This window comes from Mytilus edulis, chromosome 9 (assembly GCF_963676685.1).
Source record: "Mytilus edulis chromosome 9, xbMytEdul2.2, whole genome shotgun sequence".
NCBI classification, from domain to species: Eukaryota; Metazoa; Mollusca; class Bivalvia; order Mytilida; family Mytilidae; genus Mytilus; species Mytilus edulis.
Genome location: NC_092352.1, coordinates 8,908,084 through 8,925,288, shown reverse-complemented (window position 1 = coordinate 8,925,288; position 17,205 = coordinate 8,908,084). Strand labels below are relative to the sequence as shown.

General features: G+C 30.4%; 1 protein-coding gene across 2 annotated transcripts in view; it reads left to right on the top strand.

Annotated features, from left to right (window-relative positions):
• LOC139487593 (guanylate cyclase 32E-like) overlaps nt 1-17,080 on the top strand; it is an 80,323-nt gene extending 63,243 nt beyond the window's left edge. For both annotated transcript variants that reach the window (XM_071272490.1, XM_071272489.1), the window contains 11 exons: nt 3,606-3,923; nt 4,687-4,758; nt 6,099-6,264; nt 7,588-7,737; nt 8,193-8,367; nt 9,883-10,023; nt 10,634-10,757; nt 11,446-11,689; nt 13,150-13,248; nt 14,246-14,337; nt 15,158-17,080. In XM_071272490.1, the coding sequence (XP_071128591.1) occupies nt 3,606-3,923; nt 4,687-4,758; nt 6,099-6,264; nt 7,588-7,737; nt 8,193-8,367; nt 9,883-10,023; nt 10,634-10,757; nt 11,446-11,689; nt 13,150-13,248; nt 14,246-14,337; nt 15,158-15,592 (2,016 nt within the window). In that variant the 3' untranslated portion in view covers nt 15,593-17,080. The remainder of the gene's footprint in view (nt 1-3,605; nt 3,924-4,686; nt 4,759-6,098; nt 6,265-7,587; nt 7,738-8,192; nt 8,368-9,882; nt 10,024-10,633; nt 10,758-11,445; nt 11,690-13,149; nt 13,249-14,245; nt 14,338-15,157) is intronic.
• Nucleotides 17,081-17,205: the final 125 nt, after the last annotated feature.

Here is a 17,205-nt window from a genome sequence, read left to right as displayed (position 1 = left end):
CAATAGCTTGTTGTGAATTGCATGCTTCTTTCCTAAACCTTTTATTTCTGCTTCGCAAGAACAGCATTAAAGGTTTTTCCCATCAACGCAGCTCCATGCAAACATTTTATAGTAACCACAAAATAACTTATTATAAATAAATGCTTGCTCCATAGACATATATCTAGTTAAGCAAATCTTATCTCAAATCCATTTATTTGTTTTTCAATGTTATTGGTAATTTTGATGAAATTTTGTCATACTTTTCATGTTTCGTATAATGATTGTGTTTCTTCAATTCTTTCAATAAGTATAATATGGTAATAAGAAGTGTGAATTACGTATATGAAGGGTAGGATTTATAGATACAGCAATTAGACGATACCAAAAAAAACCCAACATACGGTCTTCGACAAATCTGAATTAGTTTAACCAAGTGCTTCTGATCTGCCGGCAAAACATCATTCAGTTTCTGTGTAAAATAAAGTATACCCTTAAATATTAATTTTTATTACGTTAAAGTTTTAAAAAAAACTTATTTGTTCTTCAATATTTCCATCCAATGATAAATTCTGCGGCTCATTTTTCGATATCTAAATGGAATTTATTCATTTATTTTGACAAATGTTACGCTGACAGTTCATAATTTTTTGCAGGTGTCAAAATAGTACTGCAAGTGAAGTGTTGTCTCTTGTGTCTGGATGAATAAAACTTTCATTTACAGTTGTTCACATCTGCCCTTTAAAAGAAATATATCTTTAAGACGTGATTGAAATCTGTATTACGATTCGAAATGACATGAATCATTTGTTGAAACATATTTTTTTTGTTATCAACCTATGTTTCTTTGTCTTATTTTGAAATAATCTGGTATTGATTTCAGATCTAATTATATATAAATAAGAAAATAGAGTTTACACGTATCAACCTGAAAGAAAGCCTTATCATATCGTCTTTTTTTATACTTCATTTTGAACTGGGTCAATTTGATTTGATATATATAGATCATTAGATATCTGTCTATTACCCAATAGCGTATGTTAATTTCTAAGTTTCTAGCAGCATTAACCGTGGATTAGTGACTGCCAAAATGACAAAGGTACCACGATTCTTTGTTTGTACGTTCTTTCGATCACTTTATACTCTAGTCTACAATTATTGATACATAAATATAATAATAACAATTATATGTATGTATCAATAATTGTAGAATACAGTATAAAGTGAATGCAAATGAAGCAATTTTGTATTATGCTTCACTTAGTTTAACTTTAAAGAAGTAAGTAAGTATTTATCAGAATCAGAATCAGAACAAAACAACTGCTCTTAATCCGATATCTATGTTTTATCTCTCGAAAAGACTGATAATATTTAAAAAAAGATTTAAAAAAAAACATTAAAATAATTGTGCACTATTAACATCCCGTGCGAGTTATCATCTAATTGCGTCCGGTTTTATATTTTATACTTTGTCAAACAAAACATAATTGTGTTATAACAAATTGCGCTTCAGTTTAGTAATAAGTGTTTAGTAACGTGCTATATTTCATTTTCTTATGATGAAAAAGTTTCCGACAAATACAATGTATGTCATCATCTATATGAACATCCATCATTAATATCTCATCGTGTCGCTGTTGGTCCACTATTTGATACAAATAGGTTGATTGAAGACCATTTATAACTATCAATTGTACTTAGTTAAGGTAAAACCCACGTAACAATTGTTTGTGTTGTGATAATAATTGAAAAAAATATTGTTTTTATCTAAATTGATAGAAGAAGTGGTAATATGTCTGATGAAAGTTACATGAAGGCAGATGTTTGTATAAATAAACATGAATCTATTCTCGAAACATTATCATCACTATGCTTATGTTTCAGATATATAAAACTGGGTTTTTCTAAAAGAATACAAAATACTTTTACTTTTGTAAGATTAAACAAAGTTATTTGTAACAGGTGATAATGTAAACACGGATGTTAAGGTTATAAATGCACATAAATAAACAGGTAGCTTCCTCCAAGAGTAAAAAGTTCAATCTTTTGGATGTAAGGGGGCTCGCAGGTCTAAATAATTTTTTTTTAAATATAGGATTTCCTATTCTTTTTATAAATAAACTTTATCCAATACTTAATTCAATAAAAATATGGGGGTCATCGTTCATTTAAGTTCACAATCTGCCTTTGAAACAAGCATGCATTTTTGTTAAGGTACTCTTTCTCTGTTGGACTAATAGGAGAAAAAAAGGTAAAATCGAAATAAATAAAGAACTAAATTACAGAAATCGCTTAAATTTTACAATTTTTTAGTTTAAGTAGAGTTCATTGTTCATAAAAATATAGGTTACCGATGAGTTAAAAAAGTTACTTCAATTTTTATGCAAAACAAGCTGCATTTTTTCACCAAAGGGAGATAATTTGGAGCTTTGTCAATGATACACACATTTTAAAAGTCATCTGGGGCCAAAACTTATTGATTTATTGGTTGATTTTTGTACCATATCATAAAGTAACAATTAATAGTGTAATAAATAAAATTTAAATTAAATTGGGTCTTTAGATGATCTTATAAATTCGTATCGTTGTAACACGACTTTAAATGTGTCCATTATGATTTGGTTGACGTTGTAACATAATATGCGCAACATATGATAACGATTATGTTCAAAGTAGAAGTCGCATTATTATCCTCCTATCCTCTGTTAGCCTTATTATCATCGCACTGCAGCTTTTAGTGAGCAACAGCAACTGCGTACCTTTCCAGGACAGATATTTAAACTCAAGGATTGTATGTTACAACATCTGTCTGTTTTAATATTTTATTTGTCGACTGTTTTTTCAAGAATAATTCTTTTCTTTTCGACATGTTGTTGTGTATATTCTCTCAAACTTTTTTTTCTGGGTAGATAAAATATCTTATTTTGATATGTTAGTTGTTGCAAATATTTTGTTTCAAAACCAATAAGATTCATCTGAAAATGAATACATTTTGAATTAGATTTTTTTAAAACAAAGTTACCTATTTCACTATCTTTTGAATGAACAAAATAATCAGATTAAAACTTGTTCAGAACAATTATGAATGCGTTTTCAAAAAATCTATTTAAGTAAATTTCTCTCTGATTTTGTTCGTTAATCTTGTTTCTTTTTTATTTCCAAAGAGTTATGATAATGATGTTAAAATACATTAAGTCTTATGTAAATGTTTAGTCTTTTTCTTTTCTTGGAAATATGTTTACAAAGGTTATCAAATATTACTTTCGACAAAAGATCAACGGAACACTCTTTACTTTTTATTGGTTTCGAGATTAGAAAAAAACTATAAACGTTTGAAGTTGATATTCTTTTTTATATTTTGTTTATGCTAATTTTTCAAGAATAACCCTACACCTCTTTATATTCAAATATATTTTAAAAACTTTTATCTAGTGATCGTTCATCTGATTCTGGTTTTATTTTCACTGTAGAAGTGACTTTTATTCAATAACCAATATCTTCTAAAGTCATGACAAATAGAATATTTGTAACCTTTTAGGTAGATCTTTCATTATTCACTATACTAATACACTAAAAGGCAAAGCATCATGACATATGAAGTAATATATAACTTTCCAATAATTTAGAGGAGATCTTTATCATCACTGAAGTATTTGATTGGCCCTGAGGAACCTGAGAGAACAACATTGCTTGGCGTAACTAAACCTACTAAAAAGAACAGTGTGTCGTATGAGAAGAAGGTACTAATTGGATCTTACAAGGGGACAGTGGTGTCTATCAAACAGATCTTTAAGAAGAATGTAGATATCAACAGAACACTGAAGAAACAGTTACAACTGAGGAAGGAATTAAACAATGACAATGTCAATAGATTTATTGGTGCGTGTGTGGAAACTCCACACCTTTTCGTTATTACACAATATTGTGCTAGAGGAAGTCTCTTTGTAAGTTTCGTTATCTCATTAATTCAATACTTTAACATAACTACGTACATCTTTATTGTTATTCTATCAGCTCTGTTGTTATTTAGGTATTCGTTGCGAAAGTTATTCGCATCACTGCGTTTATTAGCATTTTCCCATATAAAAAAAATTGATATACGAGCATCAGATCAAGACAGTCGTCCATATAACATTAAAAGCTTTACCCCCCCCCCCCTTTTTTTCATTCATATCTGAAACACATCATACAAATATTTGAGTTGATATGTCGTTAACATCAAATATCCATAATGACACAAAAACATCGAGATATTACATAAGACAATCACTAACGAAGTTCCTTAATTTATACAGGAACATTTACATAATGAAAGAATAAACAAGATTTTTGAAAACTCAATCATTACACTGTTTTTTTTTCTGTTACTTGGTTGAAAAGGCACATGCAGGAATATACAATTAATTGAAGTACAAGAAAAACAATTACAAACCATATTTTTATATTTGGAAACTCAAAGTACTTTTCCTACTGATATTAAATCACGAAACATTCTAATTACAATGACTGTAATTAATAGAAGATTGTACGCAGTAGCTTTAATAAAAATATAGAAACACAATCATGATTAAAATCTTTAGTGTTTTAACTCACGTCTTATAAACAATATTGTGCATGGCATGGTACGATAATCTAACTGATACATTTTAGTTAAGACCACCATATAATTTTTCCAAACAATATTAGCATTGATGATTTATATTTTAGGATATTTTGCAAAATGCTGACTTAAATCTGGATGACATGTTTATTGCGTCACTTGTTGCAGATCTAATCAAGGTAAGAAATAAGATGAAATTATGCTCAAGAGCAATTTGAGTGCACACAAAATATATCTTGTATTTTTCTAAAACAAACATAAATCTTCATAATGTCAAATAAAATATAGTTATCTTTATAACCTATTAAATCTTATTGTTAATATCACATTATTTAAAAGTATTAATTTACCTCTTGATTCAAGTGAAATGATTTGTTAGATGTTGACATGCTTTTCCTGTACCAATAAGTAATTCAGTTAGATCAATATGAAGTTCAATCACTTCCTTTGACAAATGAAGACAAACTCATTAACTGACATTCAGTCAGGATGATTTAATATTGGTTCATTACTGTTTAAATAATTCTTTGACATTTCTTTTGGTTGTCATCATTGTTGTAATTAAGTATTTTTAAAATACAACTAATTTATTGTGGCAATATTCAATTTCAGTTTCCTTACAAAAGGACAATATTAATTCAGAGGACATCTTTCAGTCGAATAGACATGATTAAAGGAAGCGTTATATCACCCATTGTCTTAGCCAATATACACTTATTTCTTTTATATTTGTAATCTTTAAAATTTGTTTGTATGATGATTTTGAAATACCTATGTAAAAAAATCGAACCTTTACGAAAATCGTATTTTTTTAATATACAATACCATGAATACTAGAAATGCCAGTGAATATAAACATTTATTCCATATTGGTATTATTTTAGTAGGCTTTTCTATATGAATTGGATTTTGAATAAAAAAGCATATTCACCTGTGAAAGTGTTATTCACCGCGCTAAACGTCACGCGCTTTTACATGCAACGTTATGGTAAAATGTTTCATGTAAAAAAAAAATTGGTATATGTTTGTCATTAGATACATTTTCTTCTCTCGGACTATGGAATAAAACAATTACTGTCTTTTGTTTCGGTAAATATGGGGTTTAATTGACTTTTGAAAAACTGATATTCACTTCGGCCGTCGGCCTCAGTGAATATCATTTTTTCAAAAGTCAATAAAACCGCATATTTACCTCATCAAAAGACAGTAATTGTATAGTATTTTTAGGCTGTGGCTCATTTGTGGATCTAAATCGACATTATGCTTGACCTTTTTTTTTTCAAATTTCAAACATATTTTATTTAAAATCATCTGTTAAATCAACCCGCAGATGCTTTACCTTTTTAATAACACACATCTATTTTGTTTTGACATGAAAGCTCACTTATAAATTGCTTAGTATCAGTCATACTATATATGAATTTATGAAGATTTGGTAAATAAACAAATGAACCACCCGGTCAGTACATGTACATATATATTGATAATAAATAATAATTCATACTTTCCAATGTTACAGGGTATGATATTTATACATGAAAGTGAGCTGCAGTATCATGGAAATTTGAAGTCTGCCAACTGTTTAGTAGACAGTAGATGGGTTCTTCAAGTATCCGACTTTGGTTTACAACAACTCATTGGCAATACTACACAGCACAAGAGTGATAGTTTCAGTAATTGTGAAGGTAAACAATTTCGCTACACTTTACAAAAAAATAGCTGTTTAAGTAATAACACATACAAATAATTTTGATCGACTGATTGGTTTATCTTTGTTCACGCCCAATAGCAAAGGAGTAGGTCCGGTAAGGACCGATTTTGGCCTCAAATTTCAGGTTCATCTGACGAAAGATTTTGACCACTTTTTAAACACTTAAGAGTCTATTTTATTTGAATTAATTAGTTTATGGGAAAGATTTTAACAGATTTAGTCATTAAAAACGATCCGATTCAAGCTCAAATATGAAAAATCTACCTAATATGACGAAAAATGTCACTTTTCAGATGGTTTTTGGTAAAAATGAAAGTGGCCGCATCAGTGTTCATCCTCAACCTTTATATATGTTATGTATTATCATAAAATACAACTTACATTTCAATATTAAGGATGAACACGAATGGGGCAACTTTCGTTTTACACGAAAACCGTCTAAAATTTAACTAAAATGCTAGAATTATGAGGATTTCAGTAATTTAGCATGACTTAATGGTGCTAGTACCGGATATATGTGCATTGTATTGTCAAAAACAGCCCATATGTATGTAGCAGAAGCATTCTACTGTCCAATAAATAACTAAAGGTTTACATTTTAACAATTTTGTAAAACTGCTATATTTTGGGGCCAACAAGGGGTCTTACTGAACCTACTCCAAATTTAAAATGAACCGTAAGAGTGGTTCTACAGAATCGATAAATCGGGTTGAAAGAGTGTAAACTTCGACTGCCGCTGGAAAATGTGGGTGTAACAAAACACAGGTAGACTATTTTTAACATGCAGATATCGAGGTGTTGTCAGAACATTGACCATCGGATTCAACGTTCCCAATCAAATTAGAAAAGAATGTGTATTCCTTTATTCTGCAAAGCGTGTCAGACACGTCTGTTTTGCATTAGTTTACAGTCAATAGGGAGGAAAGCAGACCATATTATAATACCCCATTTAATTTTTTTTTTTTAAGTGAATCGTTGTTAAGATTATAAAAAAAATATAGGTTAGCAAAATAAACAGCATTAAACGTGCATAATCAAATAAATTGCTAAACAGTCTATCAATTGTATCTTATTGTGTCACTTAAATTTAACTGTTTATAGTAATATCTTTTGTTAATTTTTGTTATGTTTTCATATTGCAATACAAAATATTTGCGCTCCAGATAGACAGAAACATAGATAAAAAGGTTTCTATAAGAATCATGAATATTCTGCTATTAAAAACGATACACACTGAAACAGACTTATTATTATTAGATAGAAGCAAAAGTAAATGATATTCCTTTTGTATTCACAGGACTTCTTTGGACGGCACCAGAATTATTACGGAACAAGTATAATAGTAGTTATGGAACCCCAAAAGGAGATATTTATTCATTTGCCATCATTATGTATGAAATTCATGGACGACTCGGACCGTGGGGACGAACAGACTTTGCCCCAAAAGGTACTGTAGTTTCTATGCTGAATGATGAAAAATACCTTAATCTAAAATATGCAATCCCTTCACAGTTGAATTGTTATCAAATATAATAGTAACAAATAACACACTACAGATCGATATCGCCCGATTCTATAATAGTTATCAAAAGTACCAGGATTATAATTTAGTACGCTAGAGTTTTGAATAGAAATATATGAAAGGTAAAATAAAATTTCACGTCTACAGTATAACAAATTATTGAGAATCTGCTCAATTTGAATTTAATTCTTCACTTATTTTTATTTGATAAGTAAACATAATTTCACCAACTTACAGATTTCTTCGCAAATATATTTATGAATATTATTTAGTATATTGCACGAACACAACTATATTTTAAAGTCCGTAATTTTCCATGGAATTCGATCGTAAAAAATCAAAACCTCTTTATTTATATACCACTTGCTTTGATGTTTTAGAAATTATACACAGAGTTAAAATGGGAGAAGATCCACCATACAGACCAAACACTAATTTACTTATGTGTGAGGAATACATTTCTACTTGTATACATGACTGTTGGAATGAAGATCCCGAACAAAGACCTGATTTTAAATTTATCAAATACAGACTTAAGCCAATGCACCAAGGATTGTAAGTACTTTATCAATGTCATTTATTTCCAAGGTAATCCAAACAATAGATATTACTTTCTACAAGTTGTGTTTTTAGTAAAGGTAATTTATTCAGTTTTCCTCTAACCGCCTCTAGGTCAACATGTGTAGTAGGCCTTACCCTAGAAGGGTTGTTTTTACATCTCTTTATTGCCTGGGGCTGGTCCAGCGAAGAAGACATTCTCTCAACAACTATGCAAAATTGGAACTAATTTTTCCTGAGCACATCTAGAATGCTAATTTTTCTAAGCATATCAAAGGAACAGTAGTTTCTACCGTCATTTTTTTTTATAATATTCCAAGCAACGAAGTTGCGGAGGGTATACTGTTTTTGACCCGTCCGTCTGTCTGTCCGTCGGTCCCTCAGTCCTGTCATTGCAACTTTTCTCTCAAACCACACACCAGAAGTTCATGAAACCTTTGTAGATAATAAGGACAATGGTTTTGTGCATATCAACAGTAATTTACTATTCAATTTTTTTTCTATGAGTAACGCCCCTTTGAACTTATTTGCTTCAATATACTACTGCAGCAGTTTGTCGTCGCAACTTCACTGAAACCACACAACAGAATTTTATCAACCTTTGTAGATAATAAGGATATACTATGTAGATGTGCATAACGACAGGAAATTATGATTCATTTTTTTTCTTCTATAATTTTTTTACAGTTAATTATTTCTCCAGTGACAATGTGGGGACGTTGGTATGTGAGCGCGCTCACTAAGGTTCTTTAGTTACCAAATTAAAAAAATATTTTCATCATTTTTACGAAATGTATAACGTGTGTATTTGGTCAAATATAATAAAGTAAATATTCCGAGTTTTGTTGAAAATATATGCCACAAAAAAACTGAACAAAATATATCATAAATCATTTATTTCTCTGATAGTAAATCGTTCTTTTCAATATTTGATATGGAAATAATTTCTTAAGAACACTAGAATTGATGCAACTGGTGCGACTCGAATTTTTTTCGAATTTTGAATCATTTTAGCTCTCCAATTATCTTTGGAGATTATTTTTTGTGCAGTGATTCAAGATTAAATGCTGCGTTGTTGTCTTTTTAAATGATTATAAAACTGTATTTAATTCTTCAACATAAAGTGGTGATTGTCCTCTTCGTACAATTACATTCTGATTTGTTTACCTTATTAGGTTTTTGAATATAAAATGATTGTTTTTGTGCAAAACAGTTTCGTACACACTAAATAGCGTAATTGTACATTAGGTACTGACGTCCGCTCCATTTTCAATGAATCACAATAGAAGTTTAATCAATGATATGTATGTAATTCGACTATAATGTCGGAGATTCGATCACCACTCTAATGCTATTTTCAAGACTATCCTACATTGGTAATTTCTAAGACTCAAGGCCAACAAAAACCCATAACGAATTTATATCTTTATTTCTAGTACAATTCGATTTAGTTAATGTTAACTTAAAGGGAATAAAACTCTTCAATTACCACCATGTTTTATTTTCCTATAGAAAAGCAAATATATTTGACAATATGCTGGCAATCATGGAAAAATATGCAAACAACCTTGAAGAAGTCGTAGCTCAACGGACACAACAGTTGTCAGAAGAAAAGAAAATGACAGAGAATTTGTTGTTTCGTATGTTACCACGGTTAGTATTTGTGATACAGTAGAGAGATACACAAATTGTTTAGAAATATACATATCAACAGATTTTAAACTGTAATTTATCGGTATTGCATTACTTGAACTACTTTTATATACATTGGATCATAAGATTGGTTTAATGAATGAAATATGGATGGCGACAGGAAGCTTACGATACAAATAGAAATTAAAAAGCGACAAAGATTATATTGTATCAAGATTAACTTGAAGCAGATGAATTTCTTATTTTTGTGCAAAACAATATTAAATATTTACTGTCTATAGGGAAGAAGTCTGCTTAGTAATTTCAAACATAAGATCAACACAGACTTCACCAAACAGCCGAGGGACCTCATGTGATCCGGGAGGATTTTAAACAACATATTTTTAAACTGTTTGATTCTATAAATGGTGTAAATATGTCGGAACTCTCCAGATTATAGTCTTCAAATTTCCTAATAAGGAACATTTTAGATATATATACTACGTAAAAAAACATTTGCTTTTGAAATTTGAATTCGTTCACGTTAATGATACGCAATCTATATTAACTATAGAATCAGAAAGCATTAAATCTGATGTAATTGTATTTATAAGTGTTCTTTATGTTACAGATCTGTTGCTAACCAGCTTAGGAACGGTGAAATGGTAGAACCTGAACATTACGAATGTGCTTCAGTTTACTTTAGTGATATTGTAGGGTTTACATCATTATCTGCTGAGAGTACTCCTATGCAGGTAATTGATAAAGTGTTGATATTGTATCTTTTTTATAACCAGCATTTACACATGAAGAAATAAGCTTTAACCATTAGCACCTTATATTTAATTTTTATATTGTCTTTTTTATTTGCCTCAAGTACATTCACCAATTCATAGTGCTAGTGTCCTCTTTTCAAGTTTGTAGAACTTTTTACATCATAGTTTGTGGGAAAAAAAACACAATTAAATGTGTCAAAGTGTTTAAGGCACATAGAATTCCAAATAATGGAAAGTAAAAGTAAACACAAATATGGCACTCCGAAGAAAGGAGAAACGAAAGATACTGAAAGATATTCAAAGTCATAAGTTGAAAACAAATTAGCAATGCCTATGCAAAATTCGAAAACGACAAATATACGAAACAGTTCACAAAAAAAAATTAGGGACTTACCAAAAACGAACTTCACCAAACACAGGCGGCAATAGTAGATGCTTCGAACTGGTTAACAGATCCTGCTTCAAATGAGACACTCGTTGTGTTAACCTTATAAAGGCGACGAATAAATTGAAGCTCAAAAAATTAAATTTAAAAATAGTTTTTGATACTGAAACTTTAAACATTTGAAACAGTCGACTGTTTTATCTATTTATATTTTAAAGTCTATAATATTAATTTATGTCCTTCAATATTACACATTAATATAAAATGTATCTTATATTACAGGTAATAGATATGTTGAATGATTTATACACGTGTTTTGATTCCATCATTGGTCATTATGACGTATACAAAGTAGAGACAATAGGTGACGCATATATGGTAGTCAGTGGACTACCAATTCGTAACGGCAACAACCATGCGGGTGAAATAGCCTCAATGTCGCTCCATCTTCTATCAGCCATCAAATCTTTTAGAATTAAACATAGACCAGACGACACACTCAAACTTCGCATTGGAATACACTCAGGTAAAGGAAAAACGGTATTATCTTCATATACCTCTTCATATTTTATCATAATTTGATATCAATAAGGTACAAAAAAGGATGGACGAAAGATACCAAAGGGACAGTCAAACTCATAAATCGAAAACAAACTGACAACGCCATGGCTAAAAACGAAAAAGACAAACAGACAAACAATAGTATACATGACACAACATAGAAAACTAAAAAATAAGCAACACGAACCCCACCAAAAACTAGGGGTGATCTCAGGTGCTCCGGAAGGGTAAACAGATCCTGCTCCAAATATTGCATCCGTCGTATTTCTTATGTGATAACAAATCCGGCAAATAGTCTAATTCGGTAGGTCACATCCATGAAAGGTAAAGGGATTGTAGTTACGACGTAAGGAACATATCCGATATCATTTGTGAAACGGTTATTCCATAACGGTCAACCTACAAATTAGAGAAGGTTTCTGGTAAACATTAATTAGAGATCGAACTTTCAACTTGATGCTATCTCAATAGAATTTCTGTAAGGAAAATTGAATTTACAATCGATCCATCTTCACATACGTTAATTTCTCACCTACATCATAGATAACATGAGACTTTTTTAAATCTTAAAACTGCAATAGTTTAGATTTTGTAAATAACCTTGAACTTTACATGTGAAGGAATAATTACATGGGGACTACTTTGAAGCGATGGATCTATTTGATGCAGTTTCATGATCCAAAATTCGAATTAACACATGTGTTTTTGTCGAACATTACTCATTGTTGTTGTTGGTTTTTTTCTAATCTAAACAAAATAACCAGTATTTGCACACCTTCTCGCCTAAGTGTTCTTTAATGTGTTTGTTGGCAAGCGGAATTTAGAATTTACTAATCATACACATATTAAACATAACATGCATTCAGAATCATTCTTGTTCTGCCAGTCCAGAGACAAAAGTCCGAAGTCAATTGGTTTTCGTTAACTTCTGATTTTTATCATACGTGTATTGTTTTAATTGTTGTAGTATAAGTCGGGTCGTTGTTTTTTCTCTTGCATTTTTCAACTCTTTTTTTTTTATCCCGGGCCTTTGATTTATGATTGCTTTGGGGGTTTACAATTTGCAGGAGGCCATACCAGATACCAGATACCAGGATTAAATTTTGTGTTCACGCCAGACGCGCGTTTCGTCTACAAAAAAATAAACAGTGACACTCGAATCCAAAAAAGATGAAACAGCCAAATAAAGTACGGAGTTAAAGAGCACTGAGTACCGTAATTCCTCAAATATTTGACAAATACAGCTAAGGTAATCTATTCCTGAGGTAATAAAGCCTAGTTAGTATTTCAAAAATTCAAAAAATTTGTTAACAGTTAAAATATAATATTGTTCACATCTTTGTCCGTATATCTTTAATGAATATATAGCTCATCGGCAATTACACCACATCCCCTTATCTTTCATATTATATACTATATTTATAGGACCCTGTGTAGCTGGAGTTGTGGGCTTGAAAATGCCGCGATATACTTTGTTTGGTGATACTATAAATACAGCATCAAGAATGGAAACCACTGGAATTCGTAAGTCTAAACTTCAACTGTTGTGTTATGTGTTAAATAGAGGATTCAACATTGGTTTCATAAGAAAATAAACTAATTGTCTTGGTTCAGAGGACTAAGAAATAAACATATATTAATGATAACTTATTATGTCGAAGACCGTATTCCGACCCTGAGATACCTTTGTGGTGTCAATTGAGTAGCTGTCGCTTTGTTGTTTACCCTAAATCATCTTTTCTTTACAATGATTAGTAATAACTATGATGTGATACAATACTTCTTATTCAAAAGGCTATAACATAGTACATTCTTTTATAATAGTGATCAGCCATAATCATGATATGATACGATATCACTTTATCTTTATCCAATAGCGTGGTAGTGTTAAACATTACAGTTATCCTTCTTTTGATGAAAACAACATTTTTAATTCCTTTATTATCTGATTAGTAAATAATATATAAAATATAGGCATAATAATGGTCACTTTGGGGAAATAATGCCTTATGTTTTTTAATCATTCAAGGTTGAGCATTGTACTTCTGTAAACAATTAAGATGTTACAAAAAACTTGTTCACAAGAACAAATATAAGTAGGGCAATTTGCTGATATCCTTAAATAAATAAAACAGACCACATAATTACATGTTTGACATTTTTGTCTATTTGATCAACGAATAAGTACTAGTTTAGTTTTGTTTTACGTTGGATTTTTTTAAGCAAACTACATGTATTGGTCCATTTTCAATTTAAAAAATGACAATGCTTTGAAAAAGTCACTCGAAACTTAAGCTAATAACGGTGGACATTACACGTGAAAATCAAAGTCTATTAGTTACAGAAATCGGTACAACACTATGACCAGATGAATACATTACGAACATACCAACAATAGTCCAAAACACATCACACAGCAAAAAGTGTCATCAACAAACGTATATATGTCGTAACTACCGAATTCATTCCGTACTAAAACTGATATATTTTCTTTTAAATGATGATATAATGTTTATTCTAGCTCTAAAAATTCACTGCAGTAAAGAATGTAAAGACATTTTGGACATTCTTGATGGATATCATTTGTCAGACAGAGGATATGTTAATATGAAGGTACTAATAATTCATGCTTATATAGACATTCATCATATTAAGACAATACATGTTCTAAGCTGCGTTGATATATAACGAATGAACAGTGGAGGAAAGACATCGCTTCTTAAAGATCATAAGTAATGACGAACAAAAATGCAACATAACAAACATTAAAATTATACATAATTTTTCAGTGCGTCATAATGTATTCTTTTTTTGATATAATCACGAGATATGAAATAAAAATCAATTATATATAGCTAAGAAATGACAAACTAATACTACAGAGAAAACTAAAGATTGAATAAAATGAACCATCTCTAAAATCCAGGGGTGATTGTTGATTCTCCAAAATCTTTTGTTGATGGTACACGTCATGTTACTCACGTAAAGAATACATTTAGCATGAAATATCATTTGAGGATGCCATAATCAGAATAAAAGTGATCGATACCGTTACAACGAACATATTCATGGTCAAATGCGACACACTTCAAATCAAGAATGGATGTTAGTTGTAGCCTTTGGTTAATTATCTTCCTAGCTACCTGAATGCAATAATTGATCAAAGAATTTATACTACAAAACGAAAGGTCTGAAATAATGTATAAGCTGTAATTATATGTGTCATTTACAGAAAATCTGCAGTTTAAACATTTATCGCAAGCGTTATCAGTTCAGGAAATCATATTCAGTTTGAAAAAAAATACGAACATCTTATTATATCAATGCAAGCTGTATGTATTTCACATCATTTAGTAAAATATCAAGTTAATCTCAAGCAAGATACCTTTTATAGAGTACTGTTCATGAAAATATTTTTGACTTTTTATTGCAGGGAAAAGGTGAAAAATTTACATATTTTCTGGAATCTGAAGACGCAATGATCAGGAGAAAACGAATAACAATGATGTCTGTGTATTCATATCATGATAGACGATCAAACCTAGAGATAGATCATGCTACATTTCCTAATTATTTCGACAATTATCTTGTGAATGGAACGAACCATAAACATTGTAATGGATTCGTTAAACATATTGACCCTACAAATGCTCACGATCTGAAACATTTTATTGACACTAAGGAACAAAATGGAAATTTAGTAAACTCGGTGCCATGTTCTCCATGTGACAATTTATGTAAGCCACCAACGTTTACACTCCGTCCACCACCAACTACACCTGTTCTAGAAACAATGCCACTTATGAATGTTAAGTGGCAATTAAATAACGCTGGATATGTAGGACCAGATGTAGAAGATGTATTGTAAATGTATATAAATAAGTGACATGATATGTTTTTAACCACAATTCAACATTGCCATGACGATCATTTGCAAAGACAAGGTTTATGTGGATGTTCTCTTTTTATAATTTGTACGTACTGTATCAAACTCTTGTAAAAATGATATGCAAACCATACATTGTATCATCAATATCGTCTCTAACTCGGGAATCAACTTACTATTAACCTCATAAAATCAAATCGACCAATACTGGTACAATAGGTTAGCATTAAAGACCGTAAAGGTTTACTTATATAAATTGTGACTTAAATGGATAGCTGTCTCATTCGCACTCATACCACATCTCCTTATTCCGCTTTCATCATTTTGATGAAAATGTTATATGAACACTAATGGATTAATTTAGTACGGCATTCATTAGATAATGTATTATATTTTGTTAACAGAACGCTCTGCCAAAAAAGACGATGTCAGGATCTAAGTCAAGCGAAATCGGCCGTTATGGTCAATACACTGACATTTGTTATGTAGAGTCATCGATTATTTATTGTTTTATACATAACGATGTTAAAATGGAAACAAAATAAAGTTTCTCATGGGTTCCATGATTGAGATATTATTTGTATAACAATAATGCTTTTCCATTTGAATGATTCAAATGGCTAACAACTAAACGCGCTTTCTCTATTCTGAAATTTAAATAATATCAATTTTTTAAGCCATTTTCACAAAATCACAATAATAATAACATTTCAGATCAATGATACAATAAAAGGGTTTATTTACAAGTACAAAGTTAAATTTTTTTAACAGCTGTTTTGATAACTATTGTATAAGACATCTCTCATAAATTTTCAGGGTAAAGGTGTTCTCCGTAACTAAAAAATATGTTGACAAGTGCAATAATTGATGCTAAATTGGTACGATTACAATATGATATAAAATAGATATCAGAAAATTATGAAAAAACATGCAAAGTACAAAAAAAATATTTTCCTACACCACTAGAAAACTTTAAATCAAAGAAAATAACTAGAAACACTAGACAGTCCAGAAACCCGGACGATTGTTTATATTAAACTAGCTTTACAACTACTTTTCGCACCATGTGACGGTAAGGAAATAAATACAAAATAATTGAACAGAATGAAACAAAATGTCATGTATTTGGAAACTAAAGTTAGTATGAACTCGTTTCTGCAGGAAAAACAGTTGTATAACGCTTCAACTATTGATACACGTATCAACAAGCAATAAACGATAGGTACAAAAAAAGGGGAAGTGTTTCACTGTTTTGATGTAATGAATAGATACATAATGTAAAGTTTGCGTACTCCTTGAAATAGACCTATATGATGAACATAAATCCAGTTACAAGTTTCCTTGTCACAATTGTGTCTTTCATTGTCTTCTGTGATAAACAAACATTTATGTACACATTGTTATTTATTTATTGTAATTACAGATTTGTACAAATTGTTATTTATTTTTATTAAACCATTTGTAAAAGAATTCAACTATTTTCTTAGTATATCACCCAATTGAAGTTCGTGTTTCAAAATGGTAGTGTTTAAGAATATGCATGTTTGAATTTTTCATACAGATTGGTTGAGGGAATCAATAGATGGATGTCGTTT